General features: G+C 41.1%; 1 protein-coding gene and 1 pseudogene across 4 annotated transcripts in view; one reads left to right on the forward strand and one right to left on the reverse strand.

Moving 5' to 3' along the window:
* Positions 1-492: 492 nt before the first annotated feature.
* Positions 493-15,862, reverse strand: LOC110214371 (enhancer of rudimentary homolog pseudogene; annotated as a pseudogene). 2 transcript variants are annotated; one of them, XR_013486157.1, is made up of 2 exons: positions 15,746-15,862; positions 493-2,076 (listed from the first exon to the last, which is right to left on the reverse strand). The product of XR_013486157.1 is annotated as an enhancer of rudimentary homolog pseudogene, transcript variant X1 (transcript). The 2 variants fall into 2 exon arrangements; XR_013486158.1 differs by having other exon boundaries at positions 15,758-15,858.
* A 352-nt stretch (positions 15,863-16,214) lies between these two features.
* Positions 16,215-19,688, forward strand: part of MTMR12 (myotubularin related protein 12) — an 87,378-nt gene continuing 83,904 nt past the window's right edge. Inside the window, exon 1 of one of the 2 annotated variants that reach the window (XM_078153226.1) lies at positions 16,215-16,449. Coding sequence is in view for 1 of the 2 variants with exons in the window: in XM_020995188.2 (XP_020850847.1) it covers positions 16,372-16,449 (78 nt within the window). In the remaining variant the exon portion in view is untranslated. The remainder of the gene's footprint in view (positions 16,450-19,688) is intronic. The other variant, XM_020995188.2, reaches the window with a different exon arrangement.

The raw sequence follows: 19,688 nt of genomic DNA on the forward strand, positions 1-19,688 counted from the left end.
CATAAAGACACAGCACCTCTGAACTTCAATAAAGGGTAAACCTATGTAGGTCAATACTCAGTTTCAGCCTAACCAGACTATCCCTAGCTTGTTCTATCTTCTACCACCTCAGCCTGAATTTGCATTCCAGCAATAAATACTTCTTGAGAGTTTATCTAGTGGTTTTGTTGAACAAATACATTTGTACCTACTTATTTGCAAAGTACTGTGCCAGGTGCTGGGATGCCATTACTTGAGGGCATCTACCACATACATCTGGTGCTACAGAATTTGTCCCTGCCCACTAGTACCTTATAGTCTTCCTACATGACACCCAAATAGTGCATTTATATAGTTTAAATAAGAAGGGACTCTGTTCTCAAAAAGACTATATACAGTCTAGTGAACAATAAACATTTAGATGTGAAAAAAATACGATAAGGCACTATGTGCCTTTGACTCAATCAATTTAATTGCTAGGATTTTATGCAGAAGAAATCACACAAAAAGGCCTTCCTGTACAAAATATTTCTATTTTATTTATTTATTTTTGGTAAGGCGATAGAGGTTAAGTGACTTGCCCAGAGTTACACAACTAGTGCAGTTTATTTGTAATAGCACAAAAATTGGAAAAAAAATTCTATGTCACTGATGGAAAAACGGCTGAATAAATTATGGTGTATTAATACAAAGGAATATTATGAGTCTCTAAAGGAGAACTGCAAATTATTAATAACCGTAAGAAAGAATGCTTCAAATCATTAATGATAAAAGAAACACAAATCAAAACAACTCTGGCTCATACGCTGAAAATAGTAAAGATGGCAAAAAGTAAGAATAATAAATGTTGGAGAAGTGGAGGAAAGAGACGCACAGTAATACATTGCTGCTATGGCTGTGAAGTGGTCCAACCATTCTGGAAAGCAATTTGGAATTATGTTGAAAAAGGAAGGTGGGGCTAAAATGTTCATAGCCTTTGACTCAGATCCCACTGTTAGCTATATACACCAAGGAGGTTAATGGGGAAAAAACATAATTGTTTTTTGAAGTAGTAAAGATTTGGAAACAAAGTATACGCTCACTGACTAAAGAATGGTTAAACAAGTTGTGGTACATATGTGTAACGGAACGTTAATTACTACGCTATAGAAAATGACTATGATGGAGATAAAGAAGCATGGAAAGACCTAAACAAGCGAAGCGAGCAGAACTAGGAAAATAATGTACACAACCACAACAATGTAAATGGAAAGAACTATAAAATAATTGAAACTGAATAACAGCCAGTAATAATGATCAAGCTTAGCACTATAGCCAAGATATAAGAAGGTACTTCCCTCTCTTTTTTGCAGAGCTAGTGCACCACAGATGTAAAACACTAGAGAGAGAAGATAGATACTAAGCCTTAGAGTTTTGAGGACATAACTAAATTCTGGAAAACCCTCACACAGAAGGGTAAATACAGTGAACATTATAAGGAGATATGAACAGCTGGAAGAACTGTAACCAAGTGCTAACTGACCAAAGAGAAATTTTCAGCTACTTCTTAGTAAAAAAAGAAAAAGAAAGTAGGGAGGGACAGGGGCTTCAGATTGAATGAGACAAAAATCTCCTAATACATTCAACCTTGGTTAGATAGTAACAAAATGGAAACAGGACTTCTATATAATACAAAGCTCCTACTACAACACGCTATACACACCTATTTTCCAAGCCTCCCCCCACCCTCCTAAGGCTGCCACTTGGATTATTCGCTGGCTTGTTGGGCCTGCTGACGGAGAAGTACGTAGATCTTCTCTTTGATCCAATCTTTGTTGTAGGGCTGGTAGGTCTGAGTGTCTGCTCGGTACACAAGGCAGCTAAAATCTGCCAGATCATCAATGAAATCAAACAACTGACTGATGTCATATGTGATAGAGGGACTGTTGGGGTTCATTCTCTTCAGATGTTCTTCATACATTTTACAAACTCCTTCCATGCATTCATTCACCGATTCATAATCAGCATAAGTTCGGCCTTCTGGCCTCTTGGTAGGTTGTACCAACAAAATGGTATGAGACATGGTGTTGAGCTCTGCCGCTGCCAAAAACTTACTTTCTAATGAGGGATGATAAAACATAAAGGGAAAAAAAGAAGAAATTAAGAGCCAAAAGTAATGGAACTTTAGAAAAATTAGAACACAGAGAAAACAACTTTTTTTGTTATTTGTTCATCCATTTGGTTATACTTTGTTAAATAATATGGGTTTCATGTAAAATTTATACCTTATTTTGTTTATTTGATTATATTTGCTGGTGATTATTAAGTATATATAATGTAGCACCCAGAACACCTCTCACACCCGGGTCACTACAAACATCTCACAGATGTGAGATATTTTGTAGGTCAGCATAACACATAAAGCATAGGAAAGATTTCTTCCATACACATAGGGATCCTCTCCCACAGGTTACCATATTACTAGTGGGAAAGGGAACAAGTGTAGCAAATTTGTGGGGCCTAGGAACAGGCATGGTGGACCACACACATAGATAGAGCATCTGTGGCCAGGGCAGCACCTATCTCTGATGCTGCAGAGTCACTGGTATATTATGGTAATATCATCAGGAGAACTGTCATCTCTCCTGAGCAAGAAGTTTCCTGCTTCTCTATTCCTTGAACAGGATATTCCATCTCTTAGTCCTCGGCATTTTCTCTGGATAATTCCCGTGCCTGGAATGCTTTCACTCCTCATCTCCTCCTGGCTTCTTCAAGCCCCAATTATAATCCCACCTTATATGGAACCCTTTCCCCATTCTTCTTAATTCTAGTGCCTTCCCTCCATTAATTATTTCTATGGATCCTGTACATAGCTTGTTTGTACACAGTTAGATTACCCCTTGAGGGAAGGGACTGTTTTTTGCCTTTCTTTGTATCTCCAGCACTTAGCACAGTCTAGTAAAGTGTTTAACAAATGCTTGTTAATTTGCCTTGTTGACTTGATCAATCCATCTCCTTTTGGAGCCCACCTCCTCTATAGCCCCCACTGGGGACCCAACCAGCCAATTCTAGTTGGACAATACTCTTTCCTTCCTTCCAGCCCTCTCTCCCTCTCCTCTCCTTCTTCCACACAGGGAATCATACCCTTACCTGTGGATGCTCTACACAAAGGAACATAAATTTTGATTCCTAAAACCTCACAGGGTATCTTGGGGTTTATGATCTAGATTGCTTTTTTTCTCCTCCCTACCTACTTAAAATCATTTTTTAAAAACTGGAACAATTAATTCTTTTGCCTCATGTAGTTTCATTCATGATTTCTTGAAATACAGCATTGGAGGGACAGCTAGGTGGCGCAGTGGGTAGAGTACCAGCCCTGGAGTCCAGAGGACCTGGATTAAAATCCAGCCTCAGACCAGACACTTGACTCTTACTAGCTGTGTGACCCTAGGCAAGTCACTTAACTGCAATTGCCTCACCAAAAAAACAAAAAACAAAACAAACAAAAAAAAGAAATATCACATTGGAAACCCAGGCTTTGATAAAACCCATAAGAATTCAAATGGAGCTAAGGTGACCATGCCTTAATCCCAAATCACTCTGGCTCTCATTGATTGGCCAACAGTAGGTCCCAGTCCAAGCCTCACTTGGTCATTGTTTGGGTTTTAATAGCTCAGAGTGAGCTCAAATAGCAATTGTTTTCTGTTTTGGCCAGAAATTGGCCAAATTTCTTGGAGGTCTTCCCCTCCCAGATTTTTTTAAGTAGGTAAAAGAGGCCATTTTTTGCCTCATTTCTTACCTACCCTTAATCACTGAATAGGCATTGCCTAAAACAAACTGAAACCTGTTAAAGATGTTAGCTTAAAAAGGCCAAGGTCTCCCACTGCATCCAAGCCATCTCCAGTTGTCCCAATCTATATCTGGCCATTGGACCCAGATTGCTTCAAAGGACAGAATGGGGCTGTTGACTCTGCACACTTAAATCCAATTTACTTGCAAGTCAAGACATTACCCTCCTGATGTCATTGATCCTCTTTGAGAAAGAAAGACAAACAACAAGAACCTCTATGGCCTCAGTAAGGGTATCTCCTTCACTTTTTGCATGGCGAATATCCCTGTTCCCTCCCTTCTGAGGTCATTTCAGGTTCTGCTTTTCATAAATGATCTTTTCTGATTCCTCCCTTCAATTACTTTGCATATACTTCATATTTAGTCATCTGTGGCCACCTTATATCCTCCACTAGAATATAATTTCTTTGAAGAAAGAGATCATTTTGTTTTTGTCTTATTATTCCTAACACCTAGTACAGTGTTTTGGCCCAAAGTAAGTCCTTAATGCTGGTTGAACTGAACAGACATATTCTGTAACCTGGTTACATTGGTCAAATGTCTTTCTGCTGCCCTTTGAATTGTTTATAATTTTTATTTTTGTGAGATTTTTCTGTTCTATGACTTGCTACTATAGAATGTTAGTTGGAGAATGTTGGCCCACAGCAAATTTATATCTTTAAAAGCACACTGCAAATTCCAAAATGCAATCCTGCAAGATCTCTTCCTCCTACTCACTTCCTGGCTAAGCTCATTATCCAACTGCATTATTTGTCTAAGGTTCTCACAGGATCAATCAATTTGATGAACTGCTTGTCATTATCTGGGCAATATGTCCTTTGTCTACTTTGGTTTTCCACTTCTTCTTCTTTTAGAAATAATTCTAATGAGATTATCTATCTGGTTTTCCAGGCCAGAGTACATGAGATACTACAAATGAGAAGGGAAAGGAAGTGTGCTCCTGGCAGACACATTGACAGCTATGAGAAGCGACAGCCTGACAGCAAGGACAGGATGTGGAAAACTACAGAATGTAGATGCAAGCTTGCAAAAGGTAGATTGGCCTATGACCTTTTAGAGTAGAGGCAAACATTCCTCTACCTTTCAACAGTTTGTGGGGACATTGCTAAATTTCAGTCACAAGACTTTCTTTCCAATGATGACTCCAAGTCACCAAGAGGGTTAACTGTGTTCAGCGCACTCTGTTTGAAAAGCCAGGAAAATATAAACTAGACATACATATGGGTATAGAAATAGGTCCACAGATATTTTGGAAATGTAACAGGGGTCTGGATCAGATCCCCATTTCAGAAAGATTTTTATTAAAAGTTAATTTTTTTTAAGTTACACAAAAGGGGGTAGTTTTCAGTTACCTGTAATTTTCACTCATATGGAACCTCCAATTCTTTGCCAGTACCAGGTTAACATGACAGTGTCACATACACACATAGTGACTGCTGGGATACTTTCCCCTTCTCCCCTTCCTTCTCCCCTTTTGGGTAACTGAGGAAAATAAGAAACCGTCCAACCTAAAGGGTACATGATCATGGGTAACTTGTAATTTGGAGAGAGAGAGGTAAGATGAAGGAGAGGCTACAGGACAAAGAGTGGCAGTAACCAGCAGAGGACTTTAGAGGCCTTTGCCCTCATTTTGCTAGAGGGAGATGGCATAGAATTATGAAACTCATCCTTGTGATGTTTGAGAAGCTGGTAGAGACCAGCTGATGGCATTTCAGAGCTGGAAATACACGAGAAACAGACAGAAGTTGCTCCTTGCTCCCCTCCCTGACCAGCAGGGACTTGTAAGAGAAGTAGGGGCCCACCAAATGAGCTTTTCTGTTCAGGATTGTGACTCACTGATGCATATCTTTGATTCAAAGATTTACGTTTTTATTTTTCTCTTTTTTCACAAAAGTCTTTCACAATTCTGTGAACTGAATGTTTATAGGAGGGATGCTGGTCTCAGTGTACAGGGGGTACGTGTACTATGCATTTTAGTGGCATGAACTAAAAAGTGAGGAACTAGAAATCATGAATCCTGGATCAAATTCCTGGCTTGGTCATCTACAATCTCTGTGACCTTGGGCAATTCACTTAACCTCTCTGGGCCTCAGTTTCCTCATCTGTAAAATGATTGGATTGAATTAGAGGACCTTTAAGGTTCCTTCCATCTCAAGAACTATTGATCCATTGACCCAAGATCAATGATCCTATAATTTTCTCAGGTTTCCCCAGTGGAAGCTCTGAGAAGAGCTTCATTCTATTCTTTTTAGTTTTGCATTTTAATTTTTAAAATTATGAACAAACTTCAACAAACATGAACTGGTCTAGACTCGCTCCCTTTCCCCAACGCATGGTCTCTCTAGACTCAGATAAGAAACCTACAAAAACTCAACAGGCTTTAATGGTTTGGGAGGGTATCCAAGGAGGTAGGCATAAGAAATAAGATGTCTCCTGATCTGAGTGGCCACTATTGCTTTTTAGATTCAAATATCTGTGAGAAGAAATGGAACACTGCACTGCCTTTGGTCTATAACTTGTTCGGGTGTGAGTGAAGATTTTGTCTTTATATTCTTCCATTTGTGATGTTTATACTTCACAAAGAGAACCCTAGAACAGCATCAAGAGGATTCAGTGACCTCAAACCCCTCCCAAACTATTGTATGCAAATGAAAATTTTCCCAATCTCAAAGCCACCAGCAGTGTTTATTAATAGATGAATTCTTTGATCTAGACATAACAGGAATTTTGGAAGCAGTTGGAAAATTCTCCACAGGAGCTGCCCAACACAAAGGGAAAACAAGAACCAACATTCTGATGGCATCTGAAGTGGAGGATCAAATCAAATTTTCATTCCCATTTCCTAGTTCTCTATGCATTTTCCTCAAAGAAATGCCATTGAACAGTTTAGATCAGTATTTTACAAACTCTTCTGATCACATATTCCCATGTGTAAAAAAAAATTTTGAACATGAACTTCCAATATGTGTATATTTACTTATTAATTATATGCATGTACTTTTCTAAAAATTATGTACACTATAAAACTCACACAAAAATATAAACTTTAAAAGGATGAGATAAAGATGAAGTAATATTTGATTCTAGAGTCAACAGGAAGCTACTGAAGCTACTGAGCAGGGAAATGACATGGTGTGACCTGGACTTTGGGAAAATCATTCTGGCAGCCCTGTGGAGGATGGACTGGAGAAGTGAGAGACTTGTTCAGGCAAAAAATGACAAAGGCCTGAACCAGGTGGAGAGCTGTATGAGTAAGAGAGCAGAGGAAAGATGGGAGAGATATAAAGGTGGAAATGGTGGGATTTGGCAACTGAACTGTGATGTGGGGTAAGGGAGGGCAAGGAAGGGGACACTGAGGTTAAAAGCCTTGAGGACTGGAAGGATGGTGACATCCTCAGTAGTGATAGGGAACTTCTGAAGAAGTATGGGGTTAGGGGAAAAAGATGACGTAATAAGCTTTTGATGCAGAGCACAAATCATTCACAATGTGACTCACTCTTGTCCTACCCAAAACAAAAAGAGGGCAATGGGGTTCTTTCCATTCCCTGCTCTCAGGTGCAGGCCCACCCTCTGAGGGTCACCTCCTAAAGCAGATGTGACCTGATGGGTAGTGGGTGAGTACACTGGTAAGGGAGGGGACTTTTCTAATCACACCTGAGCTGTTGTTTTTGTGATTGTGTGGGGAACAATTAAGTGGTAATTGCCCTGAGGGTCAGACGCCCAGCTCAGGAGAAGCACAGTGATGGGAGGAGATGGAGTAAGAAACTATGAGGAGTAAGTATCAGTATGGTGATGTTGGAGATAAGTCCCACAGTCCACTATCACAGGAAGAATGGAACATGACCCATTTTTCCTCACTTCAATTGGCTGATCATAGAACACACTTGGGGTCAAGTATCCTTTGGCTCATTTTTGGTCTAGAGTCAGAACTGTTTACAGAAGCAGCTAGCTCTAAATTCTTTTAATTCCTGGTTGTCCAATGTATTTTAGCATAGAAGGTAAGGCTAAGTAATAGGAGAGAATATGTGGGAATGAAAATGAGGAGACCGAAGTTCTGGTCATGGTCTTAGTTCTGATACCTACTAGTTGTGTGGCCTTGGTCATGTGACTGAACTACTCTGGGACTTGGTTTTCTTATCCGTAAAATAAGGATATCACCTGTAATACCTATTTACAGGTTATGGGGAAAGTGCTTTGTTTCTGTTAGATGCCTTTCCTGGTTCCTCCCAGGGGTAGGGAAAGAAGGAAAGAGCAGAGGGAAAAACATACATACATACATACATACATACACACACACACACACACACACACAGACACACACATATAGGAGAAGCTTCTACTACACACAAGATATCTCTACATCTCCATGTACAGACAGATATAGATATCTACATGTATAGAGATAGAGGTATATTGTGTGTATATCCTCTCCAAAATTAGCTAATTGTTTGCACATTGTCTCCCTGAATAAAATGTGACTTCCTTCAGGTCAGGGAGAGTGTTTTTGCTTTTCTTTGCACCCCTAGCATTTGCCACAGTGTCTGGCACACAGTGAGCCCTTAATAAATACTTGATAAATATGTAATAAATGACTAAAATGATAATATGTTTTGCATGATTGAACATATACAACCTACATCAAATTGCTTACTGTCTCAGGGAAGGGGGAGGTGACCAAACCAAGGAACTCAAAAATTTTTTTAAAATGAATGTTAAAAAGTGTCTTTACCTGTCATTAGGGAAAAATAAAATACTATTTAAAAAAATAAATACTTGTTGACTGACTAATGTCTCTAAAGTTATGTGTGTGTTTATATGTACACACAAATATATTACTTTAAATTTTTATATACATGAAACATAGAGATGCCCATATATTTCCTATTCTATGATTTCATAGTATAAGGAACTTCCTCTGTAGATCAATGCCTTGACATGGTGGAAGACCTTGTGTAGCTTAATGAAGCTATGAGAAATGACATGCTGGGTTACCCAAGATGGATAGGTCATCGTGGAAAGTTCTGACAAGAAGAGATCTGCTGGAGAAGGACATGGCAAACCATGTCTTTGAAAAGAAAACTCCAAACAGGGTCACAGAGAGTTGGACACAACTGAAAAAACTCAACAACAATCTTGGAAGGAAAACAATGGTGAATCTGGATAGCGTACTAAAAACAGAGACACCACCTTGCCGACAAAGGTCCACGTAGTCAAAGCCATGTTTTTTCCAGTAGCGATGTACAGCTGTGAGAATTGGACTATAAGCAAAGCTGAGTACCTCAGAACTGATGCTTTCGAATTGCGGTGCTAGAGAAGGCTTTTGAGAGTTCCTTGGAAAGCAAGATCAAATCAGTCAATACTTAGAGAAATGAACTCTGACGATTCACCACAAGGTCAAATACTGAAGCTGAAGCTTAAATATTTTGGCCACATAATGAGAAGACAGTACTCATTAGAAAAAAAAACCCTGATGTTGGGAAAGATTGATGGCAAAAGGAAAATGGGATAGCAAAGATTGAGATGGATAGATAGCATCATGGAAGCAACAAATATAAACTTGTACAGATCATAATAATAATAGTTAATATTCACATAGCACCTACTATGTCCCAGGCACTGGGCTTTACAATTATTCTCTTCTTTGATCCTCACAACAACCCTATGAAGTAGCTGTTATGATTACCCCCATTTCACAGATGACAGATGAGGAAACTGAGGCAAAAAGAGGTTGTAATTTGCCTAGGGTCATACAGCTAGGACAGGTTTGAAGCTGGATTTGAAATCCTATCTTTTGGATTCCAGGCTCAGCACTCTGTGCATTATAGTGCCACCTTGCCGCCCAGACGTCCCTTAGATATCCTGTAACATATGTTCCAGCTCCAAATTATGATTCTATGACAAGGCTTAGGTGCAAGTACTGCCTCTGACACACAGAAACAAAGCACATTTGGACAATGGAAGTCATTTAATCTATCAATACATTAGGCAACTCTTTTAAGACTGAGTTGGAGACAAACTGCCAACTTGTATCAGTAGAGGGAGTTTCTACACTAGAGTTCCTTTTGTCGTTCAGTCATGTCTGACTCTTTGTGACTCTGTGGATCATAGCTCAGCAGGCCCTTTTATCCTCTACTATGTCCTAAAGTCTGTCCAATGTCCTCTCTGGGCCTCAGTTTTATCATCAGAGAGGTCAGATGACTTGTGCAAGGGCACACAGGTAAAAGAGACAGAGCTGGGATTTGAACTAACTCCAAATACAACATTCTTTCCACTACACCAAGTGAATCTCCTTAGAGTCTTCCTGACTCCAAGGCTGGCAGAATTTCTGTCCAATATTGCACACTGCTTCTCAAAAATACTATATAAATTTAAGTTATTATTATAATCTGAGCTTTAATTTCCTCAATTTCCATATAAGGAAGGAGTTGGATTTGTTAACTTGTATCAGTGTGTTCTTCAAGATTTTCTTCATACAGCGTGTTGCTGTTCTTGTTCAGTCACGTCTGACTCTTCATGACCCCATTTGGGTTTTCCTGGCAAAGATACTGGGCTGGTTTGCTGTTTCCTTCTCCAGCTCATTCACAGGTGACTATGCGGAGGCAAACAGGGCTAAGTGGCTTACCCAAGGTCACACAGCTAGTAAGTGTCTGAGGCCAGATTTGAACTCAGAAAGTTGACTCTTCCTGACTCCAGATCCAGCACTCTATCCACTGGACTATAGTTTTGTTATTTTGGCTGTGGTTGATATGTTTAGAGTTCTACAGCCATTGACCTAACCTTGCCACAAATGGATGTTGAGGCAGCTCGACATATATATAGACAGTTCAACACATATGAAGGTCTACATGTGGAACATAGTGCTAATTAAATATGTTATGAGCCTCTCTTGTTACCAGTAAAAAGGACTGACCTTCACAAAGGCTTCAACGGGATGGCCATCTTGTAGCACAACTGTAATCTAAAATGTTTTAACCCTAAACTCCTCCTCAGATTCACTGTATGATTTTTTTTTCTGAATAGACCTATTTTATTTTAAAAAAATTTTAATTTTGCATATTTTATTAATTTATTTTGATTTATCAACAATCATTTCCATATGCTTTTGAGTTTAGAATTTTTCTCCCCCTTCCTTCCCACCTCCCCCCCCAAGACGGCACACAATCTGATATAGGCTATACATTTATATTCCTATTAAACATATTTTCACATTAGTGAAGTTGTAAGTAAAAATTAAAACCAATAGGAGGAACCATCAGAAAGAGGAAACAAAACTCAACAGAAGAGAAAAAAAAGATAGCGACTCAACTTTCGCAGTTATAATTACTATCTGTGTCTTTTTCTCCATCCTTTTTCCCCATTTATGCTGTTCTTTCCTCTCTCCCTTCCCCCCCACCAGTATTTGCTTTTCACCACCTCCTTCAGTTCTCCTCCTTCTATTTTCCCCTTCCCCCTTTTCTATCCTCCTTTTCCTTCCCCTTTTCCCTCCTACTGCCCATAGGGTAAGTTAGATTTCCATACCTAACTGATTATGTTATTCCCTTCTGAAGCCAGATCTGATGAGAGCAAGGTTCAAACAATGCTCACCCCACTCCCTTCTTTCCCTCTGCTGTAACAGGATTTTGTCCTTTCCTGTAATGTAATTTACCCTTGTCTGCCTCCTCCTTTCTCAGTACATTTTCTAAGATCATTGGATCCATTTAACCCACTTGATTAGATTTATTTTTTATCATTACATCAAAGTTAACTAATATCCACCCCCTTTATGTATATTCCTTTAACATGGCGTAATAACAATACAGTTCTCAAGAGTTGCAAGTGTCATCTTCCCCTGTAGGGATGCAAACAGTTTGCCCTTATTAACATCATTTTGTATCTTTCTGTCCCATTTACTTTTTTATGTCTTTCTTGAATCCTGTACTTGAAGATCAAATTTTTTGTTGAGCTCTGGCCTTTTTATGAGGAAGGTTTGGAAGTTGCCTATTTTGTTGAATATCCATCTTCTCCCTTGAAAAATCATGCTCATTTTTGCAGGGTAGTTGATCCTTGGCTGCAATCCAAGCTCCTTTGCCTTATGGAATATCATGTTCCATGCCCTGCAGTCTTTTAATGTAGAAGCTGCAAGGTCCTGTGTAATCCTGACTGTGGTTCCATGATATTTAAATTGTTTCTTTCTGGCTGCTTGCAGCACCTTCTCTTTCAGCTGGTAATTTTGGAATTTTGCTATTATATTCCTTTGTCAATTTGGGATTTCTTTCAGGTGGTGAGCAGTGTATTCTTTCTATGGTTTTTTACCTTCTGGTTCTAGGACTTCAGGGAAGTTTTCCTTTATGATTTCCTGAAAGATACTGTCCAGGCTCTTTTTTTCATCATGATTTTCAGGTAGTCCAATGATTTTTAAATTGTCTCTGATCATTTTCCAGGTCTTGTTTTACTGATGAGGTATTGTTTTCATCCATTTTTTTTTGTTTCTGTTTGACTGATTCTTGCTCTCTCATAGAGTCATTAGTTTCCATTTGTCCAATTCTAGTTTTTAACAGATTGTTTTCTTCTGTTAGTTTTTGTACTTCCTTCTTCAATTGGCCAATTGTATTTTTAAGGGATTTGTTTTCTTCAGTATATTTTTTTCCCAGTCTGCCAATTGTGTTTTTTAGGGACTTGTTTTCTTCAGTGTACTTTTTTTCCAATTGGCCAATTGTATTTTTTAAGTACTCTTCTACCTCTCTCATTAGACTTTAAAAATCCTTCCTGAGCTCTTCTAAGAAGGTTTTTTGGGCTTCAGACCAGTTCATATTCCCTTGTGATGTTGCAGATATGGGTTTGTTGACAATGTTGTCCTCTTCAGAATTTCTGTCTTGATCTTCACTCTTCTCATAATATGAATCTATGGTATGTTTCTTTTTACTCATGCTTTCTTTATTCCCAGGCCTTTAAAGAGATTGAGCTCTCCTACTGGGGAACAGAGGGCACTGACCCAAGCTTCTTGTGTTGGGAGCCTAGGTCTTGGTCACTGGCTTTGTGTGCTGGGGCCTCTTATGTTGGCAGTTGGAGGCTGTTGGGTTCTGGCAGCTTACCTTATGATGGGCTGCAATCAGCACGGCTGGAATTTTCAGGCAATTCTAGGTTGCCTGCTTTTCCTTTCCTTTAGCTTTCTTCAGCTCCTTTTAGATGGGTGCTTCAGGGTGTTTATCTGCCTGGGGCCCCTTGCAATGCTGCCTCCCATGTTTCTGCTAATGCACTGGGAGATTCCTTTGAGGTAGAGTGCTGAGGCACCTGGTGGTTTTCTGAGCTGTTTTCCACCGGTTCTCCCACCCTCACTGAGGCACTTGGAGGTCCAGGTGTTGGTGTTTGCCTGCTCTACCACCTGTGCTTCAGGATCTCCTTCTGGTTGACAGTTGGAGGTGTTGGATTGGAATCAGCAAGGCTGAGACTTTTTAGTAAGACTCTAGGTTGCTTTCTTCAGCTCCTTTCAGATGAATGCTGTAGGGTGCTTATCCACCTAGGGCTCTTTGTAGTGCTGCTTCCCTTATTTTTGCTGAGGTACTGGGAGACCCGTTTGCTGGGCTGCTGCACTGCTGTTCCCTGTCTTTCTTCTAGTTCAGCTGTTCCAGGGCTTTTTTTTTTTTCCTAGGGTGATATTTTCTGGGTTTTCAGAGGTTGATAGGGGAGAGTGAGAGCAAGTACCTTTTTACTCTGCCATCTTGGCTCGCGGAAGCTCACTGTATGATTTTCACCTGTAAATCCTATTTCAGTTTTTTCATTCATAAAATGAGTAAAATGCCTGCCCTAGCTATATCACAGGGTTATTCTATAAATATAAATAATGATTTTGATAGCACTTGGAAAGGTATAAAGTATATTTCAATGATATGTTGTTACTTATTTCAATTCTTCAAAAATCCCTATCAGTGATTTCATCACTAAATGCAACCCTTGTAAGATGCCATCAAATGTTCCTCTTTGTGACTGTAAAACTCATCATCCTGTGGTCAACTTAGTGGCAAGCCTCCGCAAACCTGTTAGGCTAGTCACAGTCCGTAGTCAGGGTATACTGAAGTTGTTTCTGTTTGGCAGGCACTCTTAGAGCTGCTACTATGCAGGATTTTTGAGAACCCAAGGTCACCTCCAAACTAGGACAACTGTAGTGGAGGCAAACTATTTTTATCCCTCCCCCACATACACAAACAATTTTTCTGGCAGGAAAAAAAAAAGACAGACATAAACACTACTGACTGAAAATGGTGGTGTTTTTTCTTTTTTGCTTTCCCTATGGTAGGAGAGGGAAGGGATCCCTAGGGGACTGCCATACTCTTTATAAACAGAAAACATTAAAGGCTGAATGACAGACAGAGAGAGAGAGAGAGAGAGAGAGAGAGAGAGAGAGAGAGAGAGAGAGAGAGAGAGACAGAGACAGAGACAGAGACAGAGAGAGACAGAGAGAGAGAGAGAGAGAGAGACAGAGAGATCAGCCATGATCAGCATGGATTGTGAGCTCCTTTAGGAGAGGGACCATTTTTACCTTTCTTTTTATTCCCATAGCTTACAGCCTCTCATCTCTGAAGGTATTTAATAGATGCCAATTGTTGTTAATAAAAATTTGAACTTAATACTGATACTCCATTCATTTATTCATTCCACACAATTTTTAAAAGCACCTACTGTATGAATGGCACTGCACTAAGTGTTGGTAGAAATAAAAAATATTAGATAAAATATGGTCATATCTAGTGGAATTTATACTAGACAGAAAGGAGGATGCATCAGAAATGCTAATAATCATAATAAGCAATATTACATGATAAATGTATCAGAGGCACAAAACTACAATCTATGTGAAACAAGGGGGGAGGGCTGACTTTTATGACTTAAGTAATTAAGGAAGGCTTCATGAAAAAGGTAGCACTTGACTTGAACTTTAAGTGATTTACAACACCTCTACTTTCCAGTTGTTTTTGTCTAAATTAACCACCAATTTAGTAATAAAGAAGTGGATACTAAGGGGCTGCCCATCAATGTAATTTAAGCAGTTCAAATTTATTATAGTGCTTTAAAGTTTGGAAACATTTACCTGTTATCTCATTTGGTCCTTACAACAGCCTCCATTTTAATCTCAATCTAGCAGCTAGTAAACGTCGAAGGCGGAAATTGAATTGTAATGTAATATTGCACATAATGAAATATTATTGTGCCATAAGAAATGACCAAGAGGGATAGCTTCAGAGAAACCTGGAAAAACTTATATGAGAATAAAATGAGAAGAACCAGGAGAACAGATACATAGAAATAACATTGTAGACTTGTATTTTTTTTTTTGGTGAGGTAGTTGGGGTTGAATGACTTGCCCAGAGTCACACAGCTAGTGAGTGCTATGTGTCTGAGGCCGGATTTGAACTCAGGTTCTCCTGACTCCAGGGCCAGCGCTCTATCTACTGCACCACCTAGCTGCCCCTACAGAAGTAACAATGTAGAGACAAAACTTTGATAGGCTTAAGAACTCTAAGCAATGCAATTATCAACCACAATTTTAAAGGACAGATGATGATGCATGAGACTTAACCTCCTGACAGTGATGAATTCAAGATACAGACTGAGACACGCATTTTTGGGCATGGACAATATGGACATTTGTTTTACTTGACTATGTATATTTGTTACAAGCGGTTTCTCTCATTTTTCTTTTCTTTTAAATGGGGCAAAGTAAAACAGGGCGGCGGGGGCGGGGGAAGGGGGAGGGGCTTGTTAATTGAAAAATAAAAGTTTTTTTAAAATAACCTAACGACCATGAATAGAATCCAGAAAGGTAGGTGGATACTACCTCTGTTAGAACACTACTGCTACGGCACGGTTTTGCAGCACAAAAATTAAGTATATCCAATACAAGGCAATACCACATGCACACCTGTCAGTTCCCTCTATCTCTGGCATCAATTGAGAAACTTACTTTGCACCCTACTTGAAAAAAACGGCAAGCAGCAGAAGTAGAAGCCCCAAGCAGCAGCAGCTACAAACACCAAACAATAGCAGCAACAGCCCAGCGGAGCCGGAATTCAGAAAAGAACCTAGCTACACTTGGCGAACGCCCGCTTGGAGACCGAAAGTTGACCAATCAGCGGAGCCCTCAAAAAGTATGGCTCGACGATTGGTCCGTGGAGACATCTCTTTAAACTCACTAAAGAAGGCGTTAGAAGAGAGAAGAGGTTTCTAGCCAACCAGAGACGGGTCTGAGGGAGGGACTGGAGGAAGGCGGTTCTCCCCAAAAGAGGCGAGGCGCTAAGGATGGGGCGTGGGTCTCTGGTCTCTGGCCGTGGGGCGGTTCCAGGATGGGGAGGGGGTGGGCGTGGCCTAGCTGTGGGCGCACCCGCAGCAACCATGGGCGGGGTGAGCGCTGTCTGCAGCGGGAGCCGGATACGGGCGCCGGGGCCCTGGGGATGGGCGGAGCCGCCGCCAGCGCCGCCGCTTGGTGCTGGTGGCTGTCGCTGCCAGAGGAGCCGGAGCTCTGGGGACGAGCTGCCGCTGCTGTTGCTGCTGCTGCTCCCCTCGCGGGGCCCAGCTCCCGAGGGCAGTGAGATGCTGGGGAAAGGGGTGGGCGGCGGCGGCGGCTCCAAGGCGCCCAAGCCCTCCTTCGTATCCTACGTGCGCCCCGAGGTGAGCGGCGCGGCCCGGGCAAAGGCGCCCGGGCGCGGGGTGGGGCGGGGGGCGCCGGGAGCGGAGCGGTCCCTCCGCCACCTTCTTTCCTTGGCTTGCGCTGGAGAAGGGCGGGAGTGCGGGAACACGGGGACGCCCCTTCCCGGCCCCGGGTCCGGGGGCGCGGCGTCGCGGAGCTGGAATGCGGGCGGGCTCCCGGGGCGGGGAAGGCGCGTCGGTGCGGGGCCGCAGGTGTCAGGCTAGAGGCGCTCGGGATGGCGGGAGCGGGCGGCCTTGCGGGCCCGGAGACGTGACTGTGGCCTAGGACCTTCCCTCTCGCTCTCGGAGCGTTGGGCTCCCGAGGAGGAAGGCGTCGGTGCCCGTGCTTTCTCTCCGCCCCCCCCCCCCGGTAGGACACGAAGGCTGCCCGCGGTTGGGGCGATTTGCAGTGCCTCCGGACTTTTCTTAGACCTTGCACACTTCGCTTCACGTTCCTGCGTTTTCAGTTCCAAGTGTGCTGTGGAGGACCGAGTCCCCTGCCGCCTGTCCTGTCTGTAGGACTAGCCTCTTGCCATGGCCTAGCTTCGCCTGGTCGCCTTGTCCATCCCTTGCTCTGCGCCTCTCTGTATCCTGTTTTTGCCTTTTTTGTACCCCAGCGCTTAGCGAAGTTAGCTGGTGCCTAGTAAGGGCTTAATAAATGCTTGTTGACTGACAAACAGCCCCCCCCCATCATTTGCTTCCTAAAACCTCCATTCATTTCTTTCCTGGTTTACCCCTCTGAAAGCACAAGTTTTATAGAAAGCCCCATTTTTAGAGAGCATAGACATAATTTAGGGTTTGTTATATATGAACTCAACCAGAGAGACTTTGGAAGTGACCCTACGTTCCTGAAGGCCAGTACGGTGGAGCTCAGGCTCTGATAGGTATTGGCAAGCTGGAAAGGCTTTTGAATCTGGCACTGCCCAGCTGATAGTCCTATCAGTGTACTTGTACTCATCTGGGAGTAAGAAAGATCCTACCTCACATCCTACCTCAGACACTTCTCAGCTCTGTGACCTTAAGCAAGTCAGGTAGTGTGTCTCAGTCCCCTTGTCTTTGAAATAGGGATAGTAATAGTGCTTTCCTCCTCAGGTTGTTGTGAGGATCAAAGGAGATAGAGCACCTTGCAGATCTTAGAGTGCTGTATAAATGCTTGAAATTATTGTGCCAGCTTCTTATCCCTCAGTCCATAGTTAACAACTACTTGGCTGTAAGAGAGCATCTTTGTATCCCCACTGCCTAGAAAAGGAACCTTGTACTTATCAGGCAATTAATACTGTTCCTCCTTGGGTTGAATGGTCTGTTGTCTAAAGATCAATCAGCCTCTAGCTAAGTTCCTCACCGGGTTTCCTGCACGATGATACATTTGTCACCACTGCACCTCTTTTATACAGTCTAGGATGTGGATGGTTTGAGTTGTGTATTTGTCTGGGAATAGATCCTATTTTCACCATTGTAACCATGGATTCTTAATATTTGAACCTCAAAGATAAATTCAAGTAGTTGCAGTCTTGCTCTAGGTTTGTGAAGTTTCCTATCCTCATTTTTCTCTTTGTCACTCACAACCCATTCTGTTACTCCTCCTGTGTAGTTGAAGTAGCACTTAACACACATTAATTCTCTCTGATTTGGAGTCACAAGAAACCAGCTTGAGTATTAGAGTGGCACTGTATAATTAGATAGGTATGGTCTGACCAGGGGCCTCACTTCTGGCCCCAAGCAAGACCAGAAGTTTTTTATATATATAGTTTTCTTAAGGTACATTGAATACTTTGTGGTGTTAGGTGGTGTGTAGAATAGCCAAAAGATAGTCTTATTTTTAGATCTTATTTTTTAAAATAAATAACCACTTCCTCGGTAAACACTTAGAATGGGTCAGCATCCTCTTAAACTTTGAACAAAGGCACTCTGATGTATAAGTAAAATAGTTTTGGTTTGTCTCTGCTATTTTTGCCCAGGTGTTCTTCAAAGGGCAATTTTTGGTCTTTTAATTTGCTCCTTAAAAAGAATCAAAATTTTAATTGTAAAGTCTGCTGAGAAATGTAGCAGAGACTAGGAATCCCTGAACCTTCCATGTACAAGTGTATTCCTTTTCATTAATTAGGTTTTTATTAACTCTGTCCACAGGCTAATTTTGTTTTTTCCTTTGGAGGAGTTTAGGAAAGGGAGTAGTTAAAGCACAAGAATTCACCAGAACTAATAACTTTCCCCCCCTAATTTGTTCCAGTTGACTTATTTGTTTTTCCTGGATCAAAATAGTTTAGATGATAGTGGTAAAGCACTTAGCAATCTTCCCCTCCCCCCAGTACCTTCTAAACTAGAGAAATGTTGATTGTGAGAGCTCAATCAAAATTGTGGCCTCTCTCCCATTTTGAAAGGTATTACCAAAGTTAGTATTAAGTCCTTTTTATTGGTCGTACTATCAGAAATTCAATGAGAGCTATTCAGATAAAGCTTGTGTGGTTCTGAGGATGGTGCTAGTTTATCTGCCAAGGACCTTAAATTGCTGTTATATAAGAACTGCTTCAAAATATTTTTCTGAAAGCTTTTAGACTAGTGGCCCAGTGCTTTTTGCTTCATTATCCCTTCAAATATATATTATTTTTTATCAATTGGGAAACTGTAGGGAAGGTTTGGCATCTTTAGATTTAATTGATACCTGCTGTTAATGGGAAATTATTTGAGACCTTAGAAGGTTCAGATGTGCTTTTCTGTAACTAGATTTGTCCTTTTCACAGACTATCATAATGAAAGGGATCTTGGAAATAGTCCAATACACCCTCATTTTACAGATAAAGAAACTAAGGTCCAGAAAGGTTGTGATTGCCCAAAAGATTACAAAATATTTTATAGAGTTCTTTTTTGAGCCTTGCAACAATGCAGAGGTAGGTTCTGCAGGTTTTTCAGATGAGGGAAAATAGTGGCTTAACATAGGCTTAGTGATTTGACTGAAGTCATACAACTAGTAAGTGTCAAAATGGAATTCAAATCCGGTTTTCTCCTTTCTCCATGTCCAATACTTTTCTCCTACCACCACACTGTTTCTGAAGTTGTACATTTGGTTTTTTAATAACCTTATGTTCCTAAAAGCAGAAGAATTGAACTGACCAAAATGCTTGAAGAAGACGCTTTTCATATTGAGTTTGTTTTTCTTTTGCCCTGACACTATTGGCCTTGGACCTGGTCAGGTGGGATAGAATTTGGTTCTGTCCTTTTAACAG

The sequence above is a fragment of the Phascolarctos cinereus genome, unplaced genomic scaffold, assembly GCF_003287225.1.
Source record: "Phascolarctos cinereus isolate Bilbo 61053 unplaced genomic scaffold, phaCin_HiC Scaffold_4;HRSCAF=312, whole genome shotgun sequence".
Taxonomy (NCBI): domain Eukaryota; kingdom Metazoa; phylum Chordata; class Mammalia; order Diprotodontia; family Phascolarctidae; genus Phascolarctos; species Phascolarctos cinereus.